The sequence below is a fragment of the Haliotis rufescens genome, unplaced genomic scaffold (genome assembly GCF_023055435.1).
Source record: "Haliotis rufescens isolate VD_foot unplaced genomic scaffold, xgHalRufe1.0.p SCAF_1, whole genome shotgun sequence".
Lineage (NCBI taxonomy): Eukaryota > Metazoa > Mollusca > Gastropoda > Lepetellida > Haliotidae > Haliotis > Haliotis rufescens.
Window position 1 is genome coordinate 58,053,619 of NW_025963779.1, and position 20,320 is coordinate 58,073,938.

General features: G+C 38.8%; 1 protein-coding gene across 1 annotated transcript in view; it reads right to left on the bottom strand.

Annotated features, from left to right (window-relative positions):
* The window catches only part of LOC124131478, a 102,486-nt gene that overhangs the window by 75,327 nt on the left and 6,839 nt on the right, over window positions 1–20,320 (bottom strand). The window contains exon 3 of the mRNA XM_048380720.1: window positions 11,707–11,831. Within this exon, the coding sequence (XP_048236677.1) occupies window positions 11,707–11,831 (125 nt within the window). The remainder of the gene's footprint in view (window positions 1–11,706; window positions 11,832–20,320) is intronic.

Here is a 20,320-nt window from a genome sequence, read left to right on the forward strand (position 1 = left end):
TTGAAAATTTACCTTATGTAACCTCAGGAGGGTTTGTCAGACCTTGACTGAGAAAGGTTTCAATTCCGAGAAAACAATCTGATTTTAATGAGATTGCTCTACTCCTACGAATTTTCCTAGATGACAGGTACAGGTAAGAACAAGCTTCATCGCAGAAGCAATCTGAGATGTTCACAGATTAAAACTACGTCGTTATTTCTGATACTCTGACAGCCATATAACCTTATCGTGCAGAAACATGTTTCTCAGATTTCTTTGAACGGAATTTTTAAGAGATAAAGGGCAAAAGACTTAATCAAGTCTCACTGTGTTGATGACCAACATAAATAATGTTTGCAGTTTTGTTGTATTCAGGATATTTCTCCAATCCCTTTGTCCTACAATGTCCTATTTGTCCACCGAAACAGATGCATGTCGGCTGTAAAGGTCTTCAGATCGATATGCAAGCATTTCAGGTTACGTGTCACCTTTAATCAGAGGATTAGTTCAGTCGCATGAAGCTTAACCCAGGCGATTGTTTTGATATGACAATGGGTTTGAAGTGCTGTTTCAACACATACTCTTGCTACAATGAGAAAGAGATCTAATATGTTTGATATTGAGCTGTTTGGAATCCCAAATCTAAACCAAATTATTGCACATCCTTTCTTGTGTAATACTAACACCAAATCAGCAGTAAATTGAGTCTGGCTTTTAGCAAATTGCACTTCAAAGACATAATAGTTTCGCTGGAAAGTACCATAAAGACATTTAAATATTCTTTTATGTGGTTTTCTCATTTCCAGTTGTGGTTAAAAATTTGTTTATCTGTGATAGGCATCTAATCTAATGCGATCCCCGATACCATATTTTCAGGGTACATTGAGATCAAACCAATCCATTTCAGGAGGCCCAACAACATGTTTCATATCTTTCTACACGGATAAAATGTGTTAAGATGAAGATGAAGATTAGACTCATCGGCAACTCCAGTGATCTTTGATGCAATAACAGCTCTCCGTTACTGATTCAGGTTTTAGTGGGCTGAATTCTTTCCAAACCTGGAATCTCCCCTAGCAAAGCATGGCAACAAGGATTTATTGTCTCACAATTAAATTGGTTAGTTGTTATTTTCATTTCAACATGGGAGTCAGTAATTTGTTAACCCAGTGCGATTGAAGCCTTTATATCGGCCTCTAAACCTCTCTTAGAGTATGATGAACACATTGTTGATGTCTTTGTTGAAACCGGTTCCAGAATTGTTTTGCATGGCCAACAGATGGCAGTTAAAAAATGAAGTACAAATCTGTACCACATCTGGTGGTAGATGTGCATTCTTCTTTAATTAAAATGTAATAAAACATTGGCATATGTCTTCACCTCAGAAGTATGCTTTGGCATTAAAATTTAACAGCTCTGCTTGACTTTGGCTGGAACAAATTAAAAAAGGACATCACGCAGTCTGCTATTGATTCCATTAGAGACCAAGGACCAATGAATGATGCTTGTATGCTTAGTTTCTGCTTGCTTGTCTAAAGACTACAAGAATTCAGCCACTGCCTGTCTTCTCATTTTGGTAGACTGGTAGCACAGTCAAGTCTTTGTTATGAAGGAGGGCACATTTGTCTGAGGTACTGCAGTGTGCCATGCAGAGTTACTTCCCTTAGTTATGCCAGGATATGGCAATAATGAGTTTGAATCCTAGATTCACAAGTTATTTACCTTGGTTTATAAGCTCTAAACCAGTTCTTATGGTGTTTTTTTTCGTTGCACAAGTTTTATTTAACACAGTTAAGGTTTGAAAATCTTAATGGGACTGAATTTAAATGGTCATGTCAAATACATTGACCAGCAAGTTTCATTATTCAATTCAATTAACATGTTTCATTTTAGATAAAGATATGAAAAAAGGAATTGATTTCCTTTTCTCGACTTAATAAACCTTCATTTGGTCAAATACTCAATATCTTACTTTTGATATCTTTTATTAACTAATCATGTTCTCACTGTTCAGAGTCATTTGATGCCAGTTACGGGTCATCCTGCCTCACTGTTAAAGTATCCGTGTGAAAAATGACAATTTGTTGCCAAATTGGCAAAATTGTAATTCAGTTTGAAATATGAGGAATATTATCTGGGATTTAGAGGAATGCATGACAATCGATCCAGACCGTTTGATTAATTTTGTCTGAAAGCACTCCTTAAACCGAGAATTCAAAGACCATGTGTAATAGCAAGCTGTGTGCCAGATATTCTTCTAAGATACTGCCAGATGAGTTTTCTCTGGGATGTCACCGAGTCGGGTTCACATCCCCATGTGTGTGGCTGTCAGTCATAGTAAACTCAAATGAATTTATTCCTGTATTCATCAACTAGGCTGCTGAAGATCCTCCCTGTGCCAAAATACAGACAAAATACCATCAATTCTGAATTAGAAGTGCACTTTAGGGAGGGATCACTTGCTAAATATCCCTCCAATGTGAAATTAATCACATCCTTCTTTCTCGTGAATGAGTAATCTATTTTAAAATCGTGTGAGCTCATTTGCAGTTCTCTCCGATGGCCATTTTACAGCATCTTGCTTCGGGATGAAAATATGGCGACATGCATGTCACTTTTAAAAGCCTCAAAAGGGAGGTATTGAATCAAACACACATCTATTATGATTTATGTTGTTATAGGATTATTAAAATTTGAACGCTATTGAACTCAGTGATGATGTTATTATGGTATTGCTGTGTCTTTGACTACCAGTTGGGTATTCCATTTGTCTTATCAGCGAGGCTTTTGAGTTATGAAAGAAAACTGTTTTTACAGTTGTAAAAAGATGATTTAATACTAGGTTTGGGGAGGAAGTTTGGTGATAATATGTGCATAAATCCTCCTGTCCGGTGCCATGATGATGAAAAATAGTTTTTGCTTCAATTCATTAATACTATAAACGTAACGCTATGAATCCATAATCGTCATCAGGGACATTTATTTGCATTAATAATCCATTAATTTTGTGGTATGTGGGTTTTGATATAATGTTTAGATAAGGTTTATGTAAATATATTTTTGCTGCTAAAAAGTAATTTCAGGCATACAATCATTTGAAGTATTAGTCAAGACTATTTGTATTGCGAGGTTAATGCATTTTGGTGAAAAATCTTGTTTCAAAGGTTGGAAAAAAAATATGATTTTTTTTCTGTTCTTCATAAAGTTGTATGTATATTTTATGTTTACCTTGCTCTTTTAGATGGTCTCTTCTGTTTTGCAGTTTGAGATAAGTTGTGCACATTTTTGGCGTCAGCACATAAGTTTGCAGTATTGAATTGAAAACACAAATGCTTTCAGATTTACTTTTCTGGAGAGAGATAATGACATGGTCTGTCAGACTTGGCTGAAGGGGTGACGCGAAAATTTTATGAGGATGATTTGCATCATGATCTTACCATGGTGTTTTCATGGATTTCAAATTGAAAGTGGTGTTCTTTATCTGAAATCACTCGGTAGTAAGTAATTATTGTTAGGTCACCTGACTGAAAGTCAAGTGGGCCTATGTTGTGGCCTGTTTTTCTTGTATCCGTTATGAATTGTGCATCATCCATTGTAAATTTAACATCTGGTTTTCAGAAGACATTGAATCAGTGAAGCTGAAACTTCACATTCTTGTTCCAACACATATTTTTCTTGTCAGGATCAAATCTTATTTTCGGTGTGACCATCGTAGCAGCCATATTGAAAAAGCTATCTATACCTTTACTTAGCTTTTTTTGGACAAAATCAAATGACATTTGGTATTCTTTTCAGCTAGTTGTGGTATTCAACACATAAGTTCATTTCTGTTTTCCAGTGTTTTAAATTTTGACCTTGTTTTTACCAAGCTCTTAAATGTTCTCAAAATGCATATTTGCCTATGTACAATTCTCTATTTGTCCTCTGAAATTGCAAACTGAAGGAGCGTAACATTGGCATGCATGTTCTTCCTTATGATGACATTATATTTTGTTCAGTTCTTTTGATTTTGGTGTTTGTTATTAGTATTGATGCAAAACATATTCAAATATCAATACTGACAGCAACTTTTGTTCATGCAGTGTCTGTCTTTCTATTTAAATTGTTGACATTTTAACTCTTGACCAGAAGGGCTGGGACAGGTAACTCAGGTACCGGGGTCGGGTGGGTCCTGCATATGACCCGGATACCCACCGGACTACCCAGACTTATGGTTAGTCATTTCAGATATGGTTTATGACAATAACAATGAAACTCCATGGTTACACTACAAGTCACTTATGTTCACATTACTCTCTGACTATACACACATTCCTTATGAGTTTTGTATGTTATAGGAGAAAAGATAAGCTTCAGTCAACCTCAGTGTATGCATGATTAGATTATTTTATACGCGTATCTAAATAGTTTTTGCCAGGGCTACGGTAAAACGATTCGAAATTGGACATTTTGTAGCCAACTCTAGAGATCTAAAGTGGGTACCCAGGTTGGGTCGGGTAATAGGGTGTCTGGTACCCGGGTGGTAGATTTGGACTCACCCCAGCAATATTGACTACATATCCAGGTTAGCTACAGTAGCATGTTGTCAATATAGCTCACAAAAAGGTTACATTCCCTCCAAAACATAGTAATTGCAATAAATTAATTTTCGACACACAAAATTCATTTCATGATGTTTTTCTGTACATAATTTGAAAATCAGAAACCAAATCTCTGACTTATATTCAGATATAACAAGCTATTATAATTAGACATCTTCATAAAATTGCCCTCGTATGATGCCTACTTTGATTTTGTCTTTACATACTGCATACAATCGACACAAAGCTCCGAGACCTGCCACTTCAATCTGGTGAGATTGTATTTCTCCATACATGTTAGCCTTTGAGCTTCCTCACAATACAGAGACAAGAGAAGGTCTTTTAATTAAATGACATTAGAGAGCTAAAAGACATTCAAGTTAGTCTAGACACTCCTTGTGACTTTGATTGGTCTTTGTTTCTTTGGTCTATCATCTAGAAGCCAGGGATGTGCTTTTTATTGATGTGCAGGGTTTGCCATTCTCATGTACAAACATTTTTTAGATTTGGAAAAAAGTTGAGATGCACTTTTAAACATACTGAGGGCTTTTTTAAATACTGTATGTATCTTTTCTTTTGTATCATATTTTAATGCAGTATCTTCTCTGAAGTCTGGAAACATTTAGTCACACAGTTCTGGTGTCTATTATACATTGATATGTTGCATAAAATGTCTGTGAGGTGTCTTTTTATTGACAATGTCTTTTTCCTGACCACTGTTTTAGGAAACAAATATCCTTGACTTTCTACAAAACTTTTGTGGCATTGATGTCATTATCATGTGAAGACAATAATTATTGCCCTTGGTGCAATGTGACATCAATGAAGCCTGTTTGCAGTGTAGTTATACTTGTCTGAATGTACATGTCCAAACATTTGCACTGAGTATAAACAGTGTTGAGGAAAGTAGTATTTGGTGTGTGGCAAAATCTATGTCATAATGGGGTATGAAAGTGAGGTTGAGTTGCATTGCAGGACTATGCTGGAAAGACATTGTCATAATGTCAAAGCTTCCCCAGTAGAGTCTGTTATATAACCACCAAGGACGTCCACAAGCATTTCTATTTAGGTATATACGATTCAGAAAAAGCTTTGAAGAGCTAGATGACTGTCAAGGGGATCCAGTTTATCATACCTTAACTTCTTTTCTTTCCTTTCAGTTTTGTTTTTTCCTTGATATGAATTTTTTTTTTTTTTTAGATGAATTAAAGAGGAAAACACAAAGGCTTCAAAGCTTTGTGTTTTTCTGGGTTATGCAGTGCTGTGTCTTTGTTCTATTTTTGACTTGTTGAAACAGTAACTTAATTTAAAATATTGGTGTTCAAATACTTTCAGATATGTGTATTGAACAGGCTACGTTCAGCATTGTTCTTTCAGCAGGGTACTTTCAGCATTGTTCTTTCAGCAGGGTACTTTCAGCATTGTTCTTTTTGCAGGGTACTTTCAGCTGTGAACTTTCAACAGGGTACTTTCAGCATTGTTCTTTCAGCAGGGTACTTTCAGCATTGTTCTTTCAGCAGGGTACTTTCAGCATTGTTCTTTCAGCAGGGTACTTTCAGCATTGTTCTTTTTGCAGGGTACTTTCAGCTGTGAACTTTCAACAGGGTACTTTCAGCATTGTTCTTTCGGCAGGGTATTTTCAGCATTGTTCTTTCAACAGGGTACTTTCAGCATTGTTCTTTCAGCAGGGTACTTTCAGCATTGTTCTTTTTGCAGGGTACTTTCAGCTGTGAACTTTCAACAGGGTACTTTCAGCATTGTTCTTTCAGCAGGGTACTTTCAGCATTGTTCTTTCAGCAGGGTACTTTCAGCATTGTTCTTTCAGCAGGGTACTTTCAGCATTGTTCTTTCAGCAGGGTACTTTCAGCATTGTTCTTTTTGCAGGGTACTTTCAGCTGTGGACTTTCAACAGGGTACTTTCAGCATTGTTCTTTCAGCGGGGCACTTTCAGCATTGTTCTTTCAGCAGGGTACTTTCAGCATTGTTCTTTCAGCAGGGTACTTTCAACATTGTTCTTTTTGCAGGGTACTTTCAGCTGTGAACTTTCAACAGGGTACTTTCAGCATTGTTCTTTTTGCAGGGTACTTCAGCATTGTTCTTTCAGGAGGGTACTTTCAGCATTGTTCATTTTGTAAGGTACTTTCAGCTGTGAACTTTCAACAGGATACTTTCAGCATTGTTCTTTCAGCAATGTTCTTTCAAAGGGGTACTTTCAGCAGTGTACTTTCTGCAGTGTACTTTCAACAGGGTACTTTCAACAGGGTACTTTCAACATTGTTCTTTCAGCAATGTTTTTTCAACAGGGTACTTTCAGCATTGTTCTTTCAGCTGTGAACTTTCAACAGGGTACTTTCAACATTGTTCTTTCAGCAATTTTTTTTCAACAGGGTACTTTCAGCATTGTTCTTTCAGCAGGGTACTTTCAACATTGTTCTTTCAACAGGGCACTTTCAGCACTGTTCTTTCAACAGGGTACTTTCAGCATTGTTCCTTCAGCAGGGTCCTTTTAACATTGTTCTTTTAGCAGGGTACTTTCAACATTGTTCTTTCCACAGGGTACTTTCAGCACTGTTCTTTCAGCAGGGTACTTTCAACATTGTTCTTTCAGCAGGGTACTTTCAACGTTGTTCTTTCCACAGGGTACTTTCAGCACTGTTCTTTCAACAGGGTATTTTCAGCATTGTTCTTTCAGCAGGGTATTTGCAACATTGTTCTTTCAACAGGGTACTTTCAGCACTGTTCTTTCAACTGGGTACTTTCAGCATTGTTCTTTCAGCAGGGTACTTTCAACATTGTTCTTTCAACAGGGCACTTTCAGCACTGTTCTTTCAACAGGGTACTTTCAGCATTGTTCCTTCAGCAGGGTACTTTCAACATTGTTCTTTTAGCAGGGTACTTTCAACATTGTTCTTTCCACAGGGTACTTTCAGCATTGTTCTTTCAGCAGGGTACTTTCAGCATTTTTCTTTTTGCAGGGTACTTTCAGCTGTGAACTTTCAACAGGGTACTTTCAGCATTGTTCTTTTTGCAGGGTATTTTCAGCATTGTTCTTTCAGCAGGGTATTTGCAACATTGTTCTTTCAACAGGGCACTTTCAGCACTGTTCTTTCAACAGGGTACTTTCAGCATTGTTCTTTCAGCAGGGTACTTTCAACATTGTTCTTCAGCAGGGCACTTTCAGCACTGTTCTTTCAACAGGGTACTTTCAGCATTGTTCTTTCAGCAGGGTACTTTCAGCATTGTTCTTTTTGCAGGGTACTTTCAGCTGTGAACTTTCAACAGGGTACTTTCAGCATTGTTCTTTTTGCAGGGTATTTTCAGCACTATTCTTTCAACAGGCTACTTTCAGCACTGTTCTTTCAACAGGGTACTTTCAGCACTGTTACAGTAGTTACTTTTGGTATCGCTCTTACTACAGGCGGTGCTCAGCAATATTTTCTTTCAGCATCCCTCTCAGCAGAATGCAAACCAAAGCTCAACTGAAGAGGTTCCACAATGCAGAGTAATTTGACCAGCCCTTATTGAATCAAATGTGTCACTTAGAAAGGTTCAAATAGCACACATTCAATAAAAAGTAGGAGGAATCAGTAAAATTGCCCATTTGTAAATTAATATTTTAACTGCAAAAGTTTTGTCATACCATGCAATTTTAGAGCGATTCTTAAAGTTTCTCTTGTCATTTAGTGCTTCAATGAGAGTGCTTTATATGTTCAAATATGTGCTCAGAAGGAGTACTAAATCATGTCATTTCTATACTTGCCATGGATGTTTTTTGTAAAACTATCAATATTCATTGCAGTATAAATAAGGATTTTTCAAAAACGGAATACCAGTGTCTCATAAAGATAGCACCAATATGCAATCTGAACTTCTTTATGAAAGCTGTGTTGAGAACTGAATGTCAGAATTAGCTTTATTTGTCAGATGTTAGGGAAACATACACATTTGTCATGTCAGAACATTCACAAGAAGAAGAATGTGTTTTTCACTGTGCTCTGACTTTCATTCATGTCATGGGATTTTTTGATGCACTGTCTCTTTGAGAGGTGGGTGAAGACCCAGACTGTTTGTCACTTTTGTACTGTTCAGTCAGAACTTCCACAATCCTTATACATTATGGCATTGCTTATTAAGTTATAATATATTTGTATCTCTGTCACAATAAAGGATTAGAAAGACAACAAATTCAACAGCCTACACACTCTAAGGGACCAATTATTATATATTCTGGGCGGTTGGTTGGTTGGTTTGTTGTTTAAAATATATGACGAAACATCGACCCAGCTACATCTCGACTATATGGTCGGACCTTGACTCGGCGTACCTGTTGTCGGTGTGAACACCGGATACCAACGTCGGCCATGACACCAAACAACATCAATAATGTGTAGCTGAGAGTTATTTTCTTAATATAGGATATCACGGTCACGGATAGTCACGGCTATCATTGGTTTATTTGGTTGGTTTGTTGTTTAACGCCGCACTCAGCAATATTTCAGCTATATGACGGCGGTCTGTAAATAATTGAGTCTGGACCAGACAATCCAGTGATAAATATCACGAGCATCGATCCATGCAATTGGGATAGATGACATGCATCAACCGAGTCAGCGAGCCTGACCACCCGATCCCGTTAGTCGCCTTTTACGACAAGCATGGGTTGCTGAAGACCTATTCTACCCCGGATCTTCACGGGTATTCTGGGTGGAGTGAATGAGTATGGTTTTTACGCCAGAAATGGACTTCACACATTGTACTGATGTGGGGAATCGAACCTGGATTGATGCTTTAATCACTTTGGATTACTGGGATTTTGTAAATAATTTGTTCCAGAAAATACTGGGGAAAAAATTGTTTGGGAGACTTGCAGGATGTCCTGAAAAACTATGTGTTTTTAAAACAAATATCTCTTGAAGTGGTAACTGAAAATATATCCTGTACCTAAGAAATATCCTCCTCCCATCTAAATGTTTGTCTCTAAGCTGTTACTGGCAATGCTGCTCAATGACTCTACTTGTTCTGAATTGATCAAATTTCCCACCATTATCTAAATCCAATATGGCTGAAAAATGTAGCATATTTTTTATCCCGGGGATGAAATTCTCTAGTGTCAGGATGATTCTCCCGAGTGAATTTTAACCCAGTGTGTTTAATCCTATCCTATACTATACTCTAGAGTAAAACTTCCCCCAGGATAATATTTAGGTAGGATATAATCCTTGCTTACAAGTGTACAGCTGGAGTTGATCATTGCTCTTGCTATCAACCACTTGTTTTGTTTTCCACTCTGTATGACGGTAGTCTGTTAATAATTCAGTCTGAACCAGACAATCCATGATCCAAGACCAGACTAAACCTATGATCGCGGATGCAAATACTGGTTTCTGACTGTTTCCAGGTTTGTCAGCGCCGTACCCATCCTCAGTATGCCTGCGATGTGAATCACTTCAGTCTTACCTCCCACATTAAGCTGACATGCCAGGATATATCTGGAATACTGTTCAAACCGGTGTTAAGCCCAACTCACTCACTCATTAATAATTAAAGGGTTATTTTTCATGCAATACAGGAGTGCATGGATACTGCTTCTGACTTGCATGACCCAGTATGTTTGATTGACGGAGAAAATCTTTTGCAGTTAAGTATTCCATTAGCATGTTACTGAATGTGCAGTGACTTCAACACAACATGAACACAATGGTTCACCATACCTCAGGCTGTGATGGTGTAATTCCAGACAAGTAGCTGACAATTCCGGACATGAAAATTTGGGCAAATTAGATGCCTGTGGAAATATGCTTTTTTCGCTTTCCGCATCCTGGACATAAGGATGTGTGTGGGTCATGTCCTTGGGCAACATGGGACAAAAACATATTCTTGCAGAGGAAGACATGTATGTTTATGTTGGGAGTAGGACCTCTCAGATCACTTAGCTGCATATTTGTGGAGAGGAGGTTCCTTATGACTTATACATGGGAAAAAAGAGGTGTGGTATGATTAGGTAAGATGACATAAACAAGCATGAGCTGAGATGAACTGATAGTAGTGGTTAGATGAGCTAATACCACTGAAATAAGATCAAATAGCTTATTAAAAAGTGCCCAATATTGTGCAAACTGATGTTACTTCCCGTGGTGCTTCTCAATCATGTAGGACTTGTAGGCCCTGTGATAAAGCAGTAATATAGTATATATATACCTGCTCCAGGTTTAAGAGTATACCTGCTCCACATGTGAGAGTATACCTGTTCCACATGTGAGAGTATACCTGCTCCAGGTTTAAGGGTATACCTGCTCCAGGTGTGAGAGTATACCTGCTCCAGGTGTGAGAGTATACGTGCTCCAGGTTTGAGAGTATACCTGCTCCAGGTTTAAGGGTATACCTGCTCGAGGTGTGAGAGTATACCTGCTCCAGGTGTGAGAGTATACCTGCTCCAGGTGTGAGAGTATACCTGCTCCAGGTTTGAGAGTATACCTGCTCCACATGTGAGAGTATACCTGCTCCAGGTGTGAGAGTATACCTGCTCCTGGTGTAAGAGTATACCTGCTCCACATGTGAGAGTATACCTGCTCCAGGTGTGAGAGTATACCTGCTCCTGGTGTGAGAGTATACCTACTCCAGGTTTGAGAGTATACCTGCTCCACATGTGAGAGTATACCTGCTCCAGGTGTGAGAGTATACCTGCTCCTGGTGTAAGAGTATACCTGCTCCAGGTGTGAGAGTATACCTGCTCAAGGTGTGAGAGTATACCTGCTCCAGATGTGTGAGTATATCTACTCCAGGTGTGAGAGTATACCTGCTCCAGGTGTGAGAGTATACCTGCTCCAGGTGTGAGAGTATACCTAGTCCAGATGTGAGAGTATACCTGCTCCACATGTGAGAGTATACCTGTTCCACATTTGAGAGTATACCTGCTCCAGGTTTGAGAGTATACCTGCTCCAGGTTTGAGAGTATACCTACTCCAGGTTTGAGAGTATACCTGCTCCACATGTGAGAGTATACCTGCTCCAGGTGTGAGAGTATACCTGCTCCTGGTGTAAGAGTACACCTGCTCCAGGCATGAGAGTATACCTGGTCCTATCTTGGATAGGTTCAGTAAAGTTAGAGTGTGAGTATAGCAAAGTTAAAGATGGAATCAGCACTTACCGTTTTTGTACCTAGATGTTGTATAGAACACTGCAGGATGGCTGTGTCGCCCCTGTAGTAGGTGAGATTGTTAGGACGAGGGTTGAAGTAGGGTATGCTTGTTCCGTCATCATACAGGCCGTATGCTGAAAACAAAGAAACTGTTGTAGACAAAGAACAGCAATATTCCAGCGGTCTGTAAATAATCCAGTCTGTACCAGCCAATCCAGTGATTGATATCATGAACATCGATCTACCAAATTTGGATACGATAACATGCATCAACCAAGTCAGCTGACCATCCGATCCAGTTGTCGCTTCCTACGACACGCATAGTCGCCTCTTACGACAAGCATGGGTTGCTGAAGACTTATTCTAACCCAGATCTTCTCGGGTGAGACAAAGAACAGACAAAGCAATATGTTCAAATTGATAAAACTGCTCAGATCACTGACATTGTTTGCTGCATGTGTTGTGGCAGTGTCATGAAGTGATGTAAGGTGCCGCTACCTGTTTTGGCTTGTGCCATGTGTTCTCCTGTGTTTGGGGGGACATATATGGCTTGCCCTTGCTTGTGTTTGTGATGGGGCCACTCGTGAGGCAGGATATGGTCACCTTTTCGTGAACACCTGGTGTAATCACTATTTGATCACCTATGATTACAGAAATGCCTTTTGTCACCTTCATCTGCAGTTGTAATTACGTGCTGGCTATATGTAATGATATTGTCAAGGGTACTGACATGTCATAAGGGATGAAGGTATGGTGGCCCAGTGGCTTCAAGGACGCTATTCATTGTGTAGAGTTGTGTCTCTTAGCCAATTCAGGATCTGCTGATCATAATTATGAGCTTTGATCTGATTCCACCATACCCATTCTTGTTTTTTTAATAAAATGCTTTATGTCTGTACATGATCTATTACTGAAATACTGATGATGCAGATGATGCTCTGGATAAGACACAACTGACAGCATAAAGGTGACCTTTTCTGGAGATGACTAAAATAGTTTATTGCAGGCTAGGCTCTCCTGGCAATTGGCTTTGTTGAGAGACAAACTACATAGTTGTAACATTACAAGAAGACTGTTTATGATGCACTAAATCTATTGTCATTGTTAAGCACAAAAGGTTTTTTGGGAAGTTGAAAAGATGACAGGACTGTATTGATATATTTATCTTATATATGGGACATTGATGAGCTCAGTTTTTATACAGCAAATAACATCTCCAGCAGGATTAGGTCTATGCTGGAGATGTTTTTGGTGCCGGTACATTACGGTACAGTAATGATAAACTGGCTTAGGATATGGACCTTAATTACCCATAGGGTTAAAAGTAACCATGTTCATAAAAATCACTAGTGCAAATATCACTTCTCAGGCACCAAAGTATTGTTTCCGTCATCTGGATGGTGGCATTGTTGACATCATTTAAATCTTATATTGATGTAATGTCGGAATGACGTAACACTAGAAATGATGTCATATCTGAAGATTGTTGACGTCATTCAACAAATTGTGGCTGCATTATTCTAAAAAGGAGGGGGGCACAGGCGTCCCAGTCGTTTAAGGCGCCGCGATGCGCTGTGCAGAGTTGCGTCAATTGGGCACGCCAGAAACCTCTGATTGTGGGTTCGAATCCCGGTTCGCCCTGATTATGTTTCTAGGTTTGTCCATACCACCATACCAGTGCTCGTGGGTTTCACCGAAGTGGTAAACATCTGAGACCTGCATCACTTAGGGCTATCCTCCCACATTAAGCTGACATGCCGTGATATAACTTGAATACAGTTGAAAGCATCGTTAAGCCCAACTCACTCACTCACTCACTCACTCTGAAAAGGAACTCAAAAGGATTAAGAAATAATGGGTAATAAAGAAATTATTACACTCACATGTGTCTCATACTGATTTTACGAAATTCTTGTAAGAATTCATTATTACACTCACTCTTGATTTGGAAATACAAGAATTCTGACACTCGTTTTATAAAATCAGTTTGACACACATGCTCATATAATAATCTCTATATCTTCAATGCCATCCCAGCCTTAAGGCTGACAAATGAAACATAACCGATTCTAAGAGTTGGTGTTGTAGCCAAGTGGTTAAAGAGTTTGCTTGTCAAGTGACAATTTGATTCCTACATGGGTACAATGTGTGAAGCATTACAGGCGTCCCCATCATAATCTTGCTTGCTGGAATACCAAACTCACTCACTCACAAAATCACTCGATTTTGTGTGTACAGCTTCTTTTGTGCAATGAGGCATTGGATTTTCTTTTTCAAATGCCGTTTAATCCTGGGACTGATATATTTGCATGTTTTACTGATGCTGTCCTATTTGTATGTTTTATTGATGCTGTCCTATTTGTATGTTTAACATATGTTGTCCTATTTGAATGTTTTACTGATGCTGACTATGTGTATGTTTAACTAATGCTGACCTATTTGTATGAGCTTTCACTCAACAATTTGCCTAAAATGGTCAGTCTTTATTGCCTGACACCACACAGCAGTACTCGTGCCATGCGACGGTGGCATGTATAGCCATTCAAACGATAGACGAGAAATCCAAACATACAATAGCACATTTACTGATTTTGTTGAAAACAATAGGTAAAATACTGTTCAAACCGACAATAAATCCAACTCACTCCCTTAGATGATTATAGACAAGTAAAACATTATCCCCAAAGGTTTTACCGGGATAATCACAATGTGGTCTCCAATCCCTTCTTCAACATGTCATTGGCAAAATTCATAGAGAAAGCTAAAAGAAAATGCTGAAAGAAAAAACCCAGTGTTTTTAATTTGGTTTCATTTCAATCCAGTACAGTGTTAGTGGCTATCATTTGTGATGAATGACCAATTATATTGAGGACTGTTGGAGAAAATCATTCCTAACTAAGGATTTTCAAACTTGGTTCATGATATTGCATTTGTTTGTCAGATTTATTGCTAGCTTAGGACACTGTGACCTGATTGTGAATATAACATCGGAGTCTTGTTGCTGTATTCAGGCTTGTTGGGATCAAGGATATTTTGCTGTATCACATAATTGCCATACTAGGAACCATATATTATGATGGTGGGTATAACATGAGTCAATTGTGTTAATTTGTTTGTTTGTTTGTTTGTTTGTTTGTTTATTGTTTAACACTGCACTCAGCAATATTCCAGCTATATGACGGCGGTCTGTAAATAATCAAGTCTGGACCAGACAATCCAGTGATTGATATTATGAGCATTGATCCACATAATTCGGAAAAGATGACATGCATCAGCAAGTCTGACCACCCCATCCTGTTAGTCGCCTCTTATGACAAGCATAGTCGCCTCAATTGTGTTGAGGGGTGGTGGGGTAGCCTCGTGGTTAAAGTGTTCATTCGTCATGCCGAAGACCCGGGTTCGATTCCCCACATGGTTATAATGTGTGAAGCCCATTTCTGGTGTCCCCTGCCATGATATTGCCGGAATATTGCTATAGCGGCATAAAACAAAACTCACTCACTTACTTGTGTTATATTTTGGCAGGTTGATATCGAGATTATTTTTCATATAAAAGATGGTGCCATATTGTGATTATGATTGTAAATATAACATTATTCAGTGTTTTATTTGGCTAGTTAATTAGGATTAATATTAACTATATATCATATGACCATTGCCAGCAAGGGCACCTTGACATAATGATTGTGAATACCAAATTATTCCCTCTCTGCCCTTTTCAGGCTAGTTTGGATCAAGATTAACTTGATGTGTCAGATTTGCTCTCTTTGCCTGCTGCCTCAATGATTGCCATTTGTCGTGAGAGCTGTTGACCCTTTGGCCAGAGAGGCAGCACTCATCATTAACTAATATAGCAGTTGCTGTGGGCTATACCGTCTTCACAGCTTAACAGAACATTCGCGATCACCGTAGACAGCAAACAGGCTTGTCGCTTCTGTACATTAACAGATTACACGAGTCTAGTGTGACAATTTTTAATGTTTAGAATTTGACACCTGATACCAATTTGTGTTTTTGACACTGATACATTATGATTGTTGATCATAATTGATAGACTAATTGCTTTGAAATATTTTGGTTTGGGTTTTTCTGCCGTGAAAAGTTTGTTGAAGATGAATGTCCAGTTGTTCGAGAAGTCTGTAGTGTTTGTACATAACGTGACAAAGGATGACAGATGGAGTTCCGCACAATTTATCAAAGAGAGGTCAAACCATTTGCTGTCATTTGATTGGTGGAGGCCAGAGGTCAGGTTTAATCCAATTGTTTACATAGTTGCTTCCAAATACTGTGATTGATTGTAACATTTTATGATTTGTGGACAGAACCTTATTGGCGAAAAATATCGAGCTGAAAATACCCTTATCAAATATTGGATGCTAAATGGCGGTCATTGATTGATGGAAAATGTCTTAAGGTGGACAAATTTCTAGAGTTATGAATTGATGACCCGAAAGAAACAGCCTTGTGCCAAACCGTCCTTACGGCAGGTCCAATACCAACCAGACAAGCGCACTTCATTAAGGGGCTGCTGTCACTTGCACTAACAAATTCAATCAATGACATTTATAATTTGAAGCCCCTCTGACGTTGATTAAGTTTATTTCCAGTATCTTGAAGAACTTTCCGAAAAGGTATAGTGATAAATAATGTTTAACACTTAGTGTAGTGGTTAAGATCCACTTCCATGATTGATCAGAAGCAGCATGAAGAACAGATTGTTGTGTGGTCAGTCTACATGTTCCTGTGATGCGAACTGCATGTAGCTTCCTTTTGACACTTTATATAGTCTTTTGCAGACACAATCATCCCTGTACAAGAATAACTGCATGTGCCAACCTGAAATAGGGGCAGGTCAGTCTAATCCTCTATCTCTCCAAGGACACCAGACAGGTTGAGATGTACATACCCTTACCATTATTGGGACTCTATATCTTAATATAGATTCTGGTGCAGACAGTCCATGTTTTCATAGATACATGGGATTTATCAACCTCCTCATGTTGATAGCCTGTTCGCAGAGCTCTGTATACCATCGCTGCCACCAGTCACAGCTCCCCACTGTGCTAGGTGCCTACAACCATGCATGGAGTTGAACTTCTGACTGGTATGGTTACAAACAAGTGATGACTACCATGACAGCGAATACTCTTCGCATAGCAAGATTGTTTTGTTTGTTTGAAAATTTGAATTTCTATTTCATTTCAACTGTCATGTAATTTGTTTAGTGGAATCTAAGGGGAAAGTTGGGTGGTTTTCCATTAGTCTGCATAAGGAAGAGAATATATGGATGTCAAATTCTTTATTATGAGGAACACTTTATTATGTGTTCCTCATAATAAAGAAGTTGACATCCATATATTCTCTTCCTTATGTGTATCACTTCTAAATGCCTTTCAAAGACCACATAAGTCTGCAATCTCGAACGAGTCTGATTAAACAAACAAACATAAATTCATCTGGCAAATTGTAAATCAGTCGTGAACCTTTTACCAATTGCCTAGAATGGCATTCTCAAAGACATTCACACAAATATAAATGTCACTACATTTGGGGTAAGAGGGAAAATGTTTAAGAATCTTGTAATGGTGCTTACACAGTGGTGGCAGCTAGGATACCGGGAGGGTAACGAAGGTGTACGTCACATGCAGGGAAGGAGCTTGGGGATTTATCGGTTGAAGATCTCCCGAGTCAGCAATATTGTCAGTTATTTCTTATTGTGTTGATGTAACCCCAAACAATGGAATGTGTGATTGAAATGAAGTAAGTGGGAGGTCATTGACACGTTTGGCTACAAATAGTCAACATAATGCCACAGTATATCAAATATTTGATTTTCTTTAAGTCAAAAATAAAACGTGATGTGTGAGGATTTCTTATAAACAAACAGATCAAGGCCTATGTGTACATCTGCCAACGGATGTGTTTTAATCTAACTGGTAGTGTCACAATCGACACTTCGTCCTAGTGATGTGCTGTCATGGCTGACTTTCTTGTCCGTGACATTTCTTGACAAAAACCTCCTCGTCAACTATTGCCGAGTGTGGTGAAGCTTTTAGAGCTTCTTAATGCCCAGCATTCCACTCCCCGCTGATTTTTATTGTGGACGAAAGTCTGGATTAGGTGATGACATCTTTTTGTGAAATTAAAATACTAACTTGACAAGTTGGGCTAACGAGCCTGATGCCTGTTCCTGTTTGAATAAGGGTACACCCACTCTCTGAACAAGGGGAGTAACTCTCATTAAATAAGATGAAATGATGGACAAAGGGTCCTATCTCTAACAATCATCAACATTTTTTTTATCATTATAAAATACAACTTTGCATGAATCATGGATGTTTGGTAGGACTTCATCTATGGTGTACTGCATCAAGTATAATGGAAAAAAATGACAAATAGCAGTTGTCTTCATCTGTAGGTGCTGATGGGACAATGATGTGAGACAGTGTTTGGCTTTGTGGTTGCTGGATGGGGATGAAAATCTAATAATTTATTATAAATCGGATGATCACATGGTGTCTATTGTTGAATATGCAATGACAATGTAGATGAACCATGATAATATCTTTAGTATACATCTTCCCTGTCTTATGTCACCATGGAATGTCATACAATGTAACTAAGGTCCCGAGAAGATCCGGTTAGAATAGGTCTTTTGTAACCTTTGCTTGCCGTAAAAGGCGACTTTGCTTGTCGTAAGAGGCGACTAACGAGATCGTGTGATCAGGCTCGCTGACTTAGCTGATACATGTCATCGTATCCCAATTGCCTGGATCGATGCTCATGACATCAGTCACTTGATTGTCTGGTCCAGACTCAATTATCTACAGACCACCATCATATAGCTGGAATATTGCTGAGTGCGGCATTAAACAACAAACAAACAGACAGTGTAACTGAATAATTACAATTCTATATATATCTTCCACTCTTCACTCTCAGTGTCGTACAACATAAGCCACCAAGCAATGTCATACAATGTCATCCACTACAGGCCTGAGGTCCTAAAGCTTGAATCACCATCCTACAGTGTAATAATAGCCGACGACAACACTCAACCCTTCTGATGCTTGCAGTTTCTTAAATTGCACAAATATAGATTCTGCAGGATTTCTCCACTACAAATCCTAACTGGGGCATTTTCATGAAGGAAAGAAGTGTCAAATGTCAAATGTTTCTAAAGTCCCTCATGGCAACATGAGAGGACTAACGAGAGATGATTTAAGCCTTCAATTTCCATTCAACAGTGAGAAGTGTTAATACCTGTTTCCATGTTAGATTACAGCGTTCTTATCCTCTTTCTCTTAAACCCACTGCTGAACAGTCATCAGGAGAGACATGATTCTTAATCACACAAAAGATGTGACTGTCGAGGGATTACTTGAAGTTCAAGTTGGACATCTAATTTTGCAAAATATTGAGCATATTACAGTCAATTTCATATCTCTTGGTGGCTATTTTCGATGGGAAAAGTCGTCATTAGGACAATCCTAGCAACAACTGACTTGACAGGACATGCAGAGCTAGTTGTTTATGTCCGTTTTCTTTAACAAATAAATCCTTTAGGAAATTTCGTATTTGAGTCTTGAGTCCATGTTTGGGGGCATCGGTGGCCTAGTTATCTCAGGTACTGTAATTCGCTGTGCGTGCCTTTACCACTATTGGGACTCAATTGCTTCATATAGATTTTGGAGCAGACAGGCCATGTTTTCATAGATACAGAGGATTTATCAAGTTCCTTGAATCAATAACCTATGATTATGGATTCGAATCCTGGTTCTCTCTAATTAAGTTTCTAGATTTGATAGCAGCATACCTGTGTTTCACCAAAGTGGTCTCGGACAGTCCTCGCTCTGGCCTTTTCTCCAAACTTACAAGCCATCATATAACTGAAGTAATATCCAAAGCAACTTTAATCCCAACTCACTCACACACTGAGTCCATGTTTCTTACAAGGCTTAATTGTCATTAAAGTCATCAACTAAGCATTGATATGCTTGGATTAGTGTCTTTTTAAGAGGATATGGAGCCTTATAACCTACCTATCAGGGTTCATAAAAATCATATGAGCCCTAGGGTCATGTCACAATGCAACAGTGTATTGCTTCCGTCATCCAGACGGCATTGTTGACGTCACTCAAAGATTATTGTGATGTGAGGTCGGAATGATGTCACACTAGAAATGACGTCATAGCTGAAGATTGTTGATGTCATTCGACAAATTGTGGTTACGCTTTTGTTATAGGGAAACACCTGTCTGGCGCTCGGAATTGAGGGGCTAAAACAAGGAATGGTCAGCTTGGGGTATTCTATGTGCTATGTACCGGTAAGTGCAATAATCTTGGACGTGACGTTGAACCCTATTTCCTCATATAATATCCTCTATTTTTCCCAATATGCTAGGATACCTGGTCTGACTGTTCTATGTGTTTTTCTGTTTTCTTGATGAAGAATATGGGGTCCATGGAAAAACCGAAAGTCTCCTTCTTTTCAGGGCCTTGTTCCACAGAGTGATCCCAGCACTATGACTGTCTCCCCAGAACTCTCACATGGTGACTGAGTTAATAGTTAGTCACATCGGCAATATTTCAGCCATATTGTACTGTAACATAGACTTTACAGA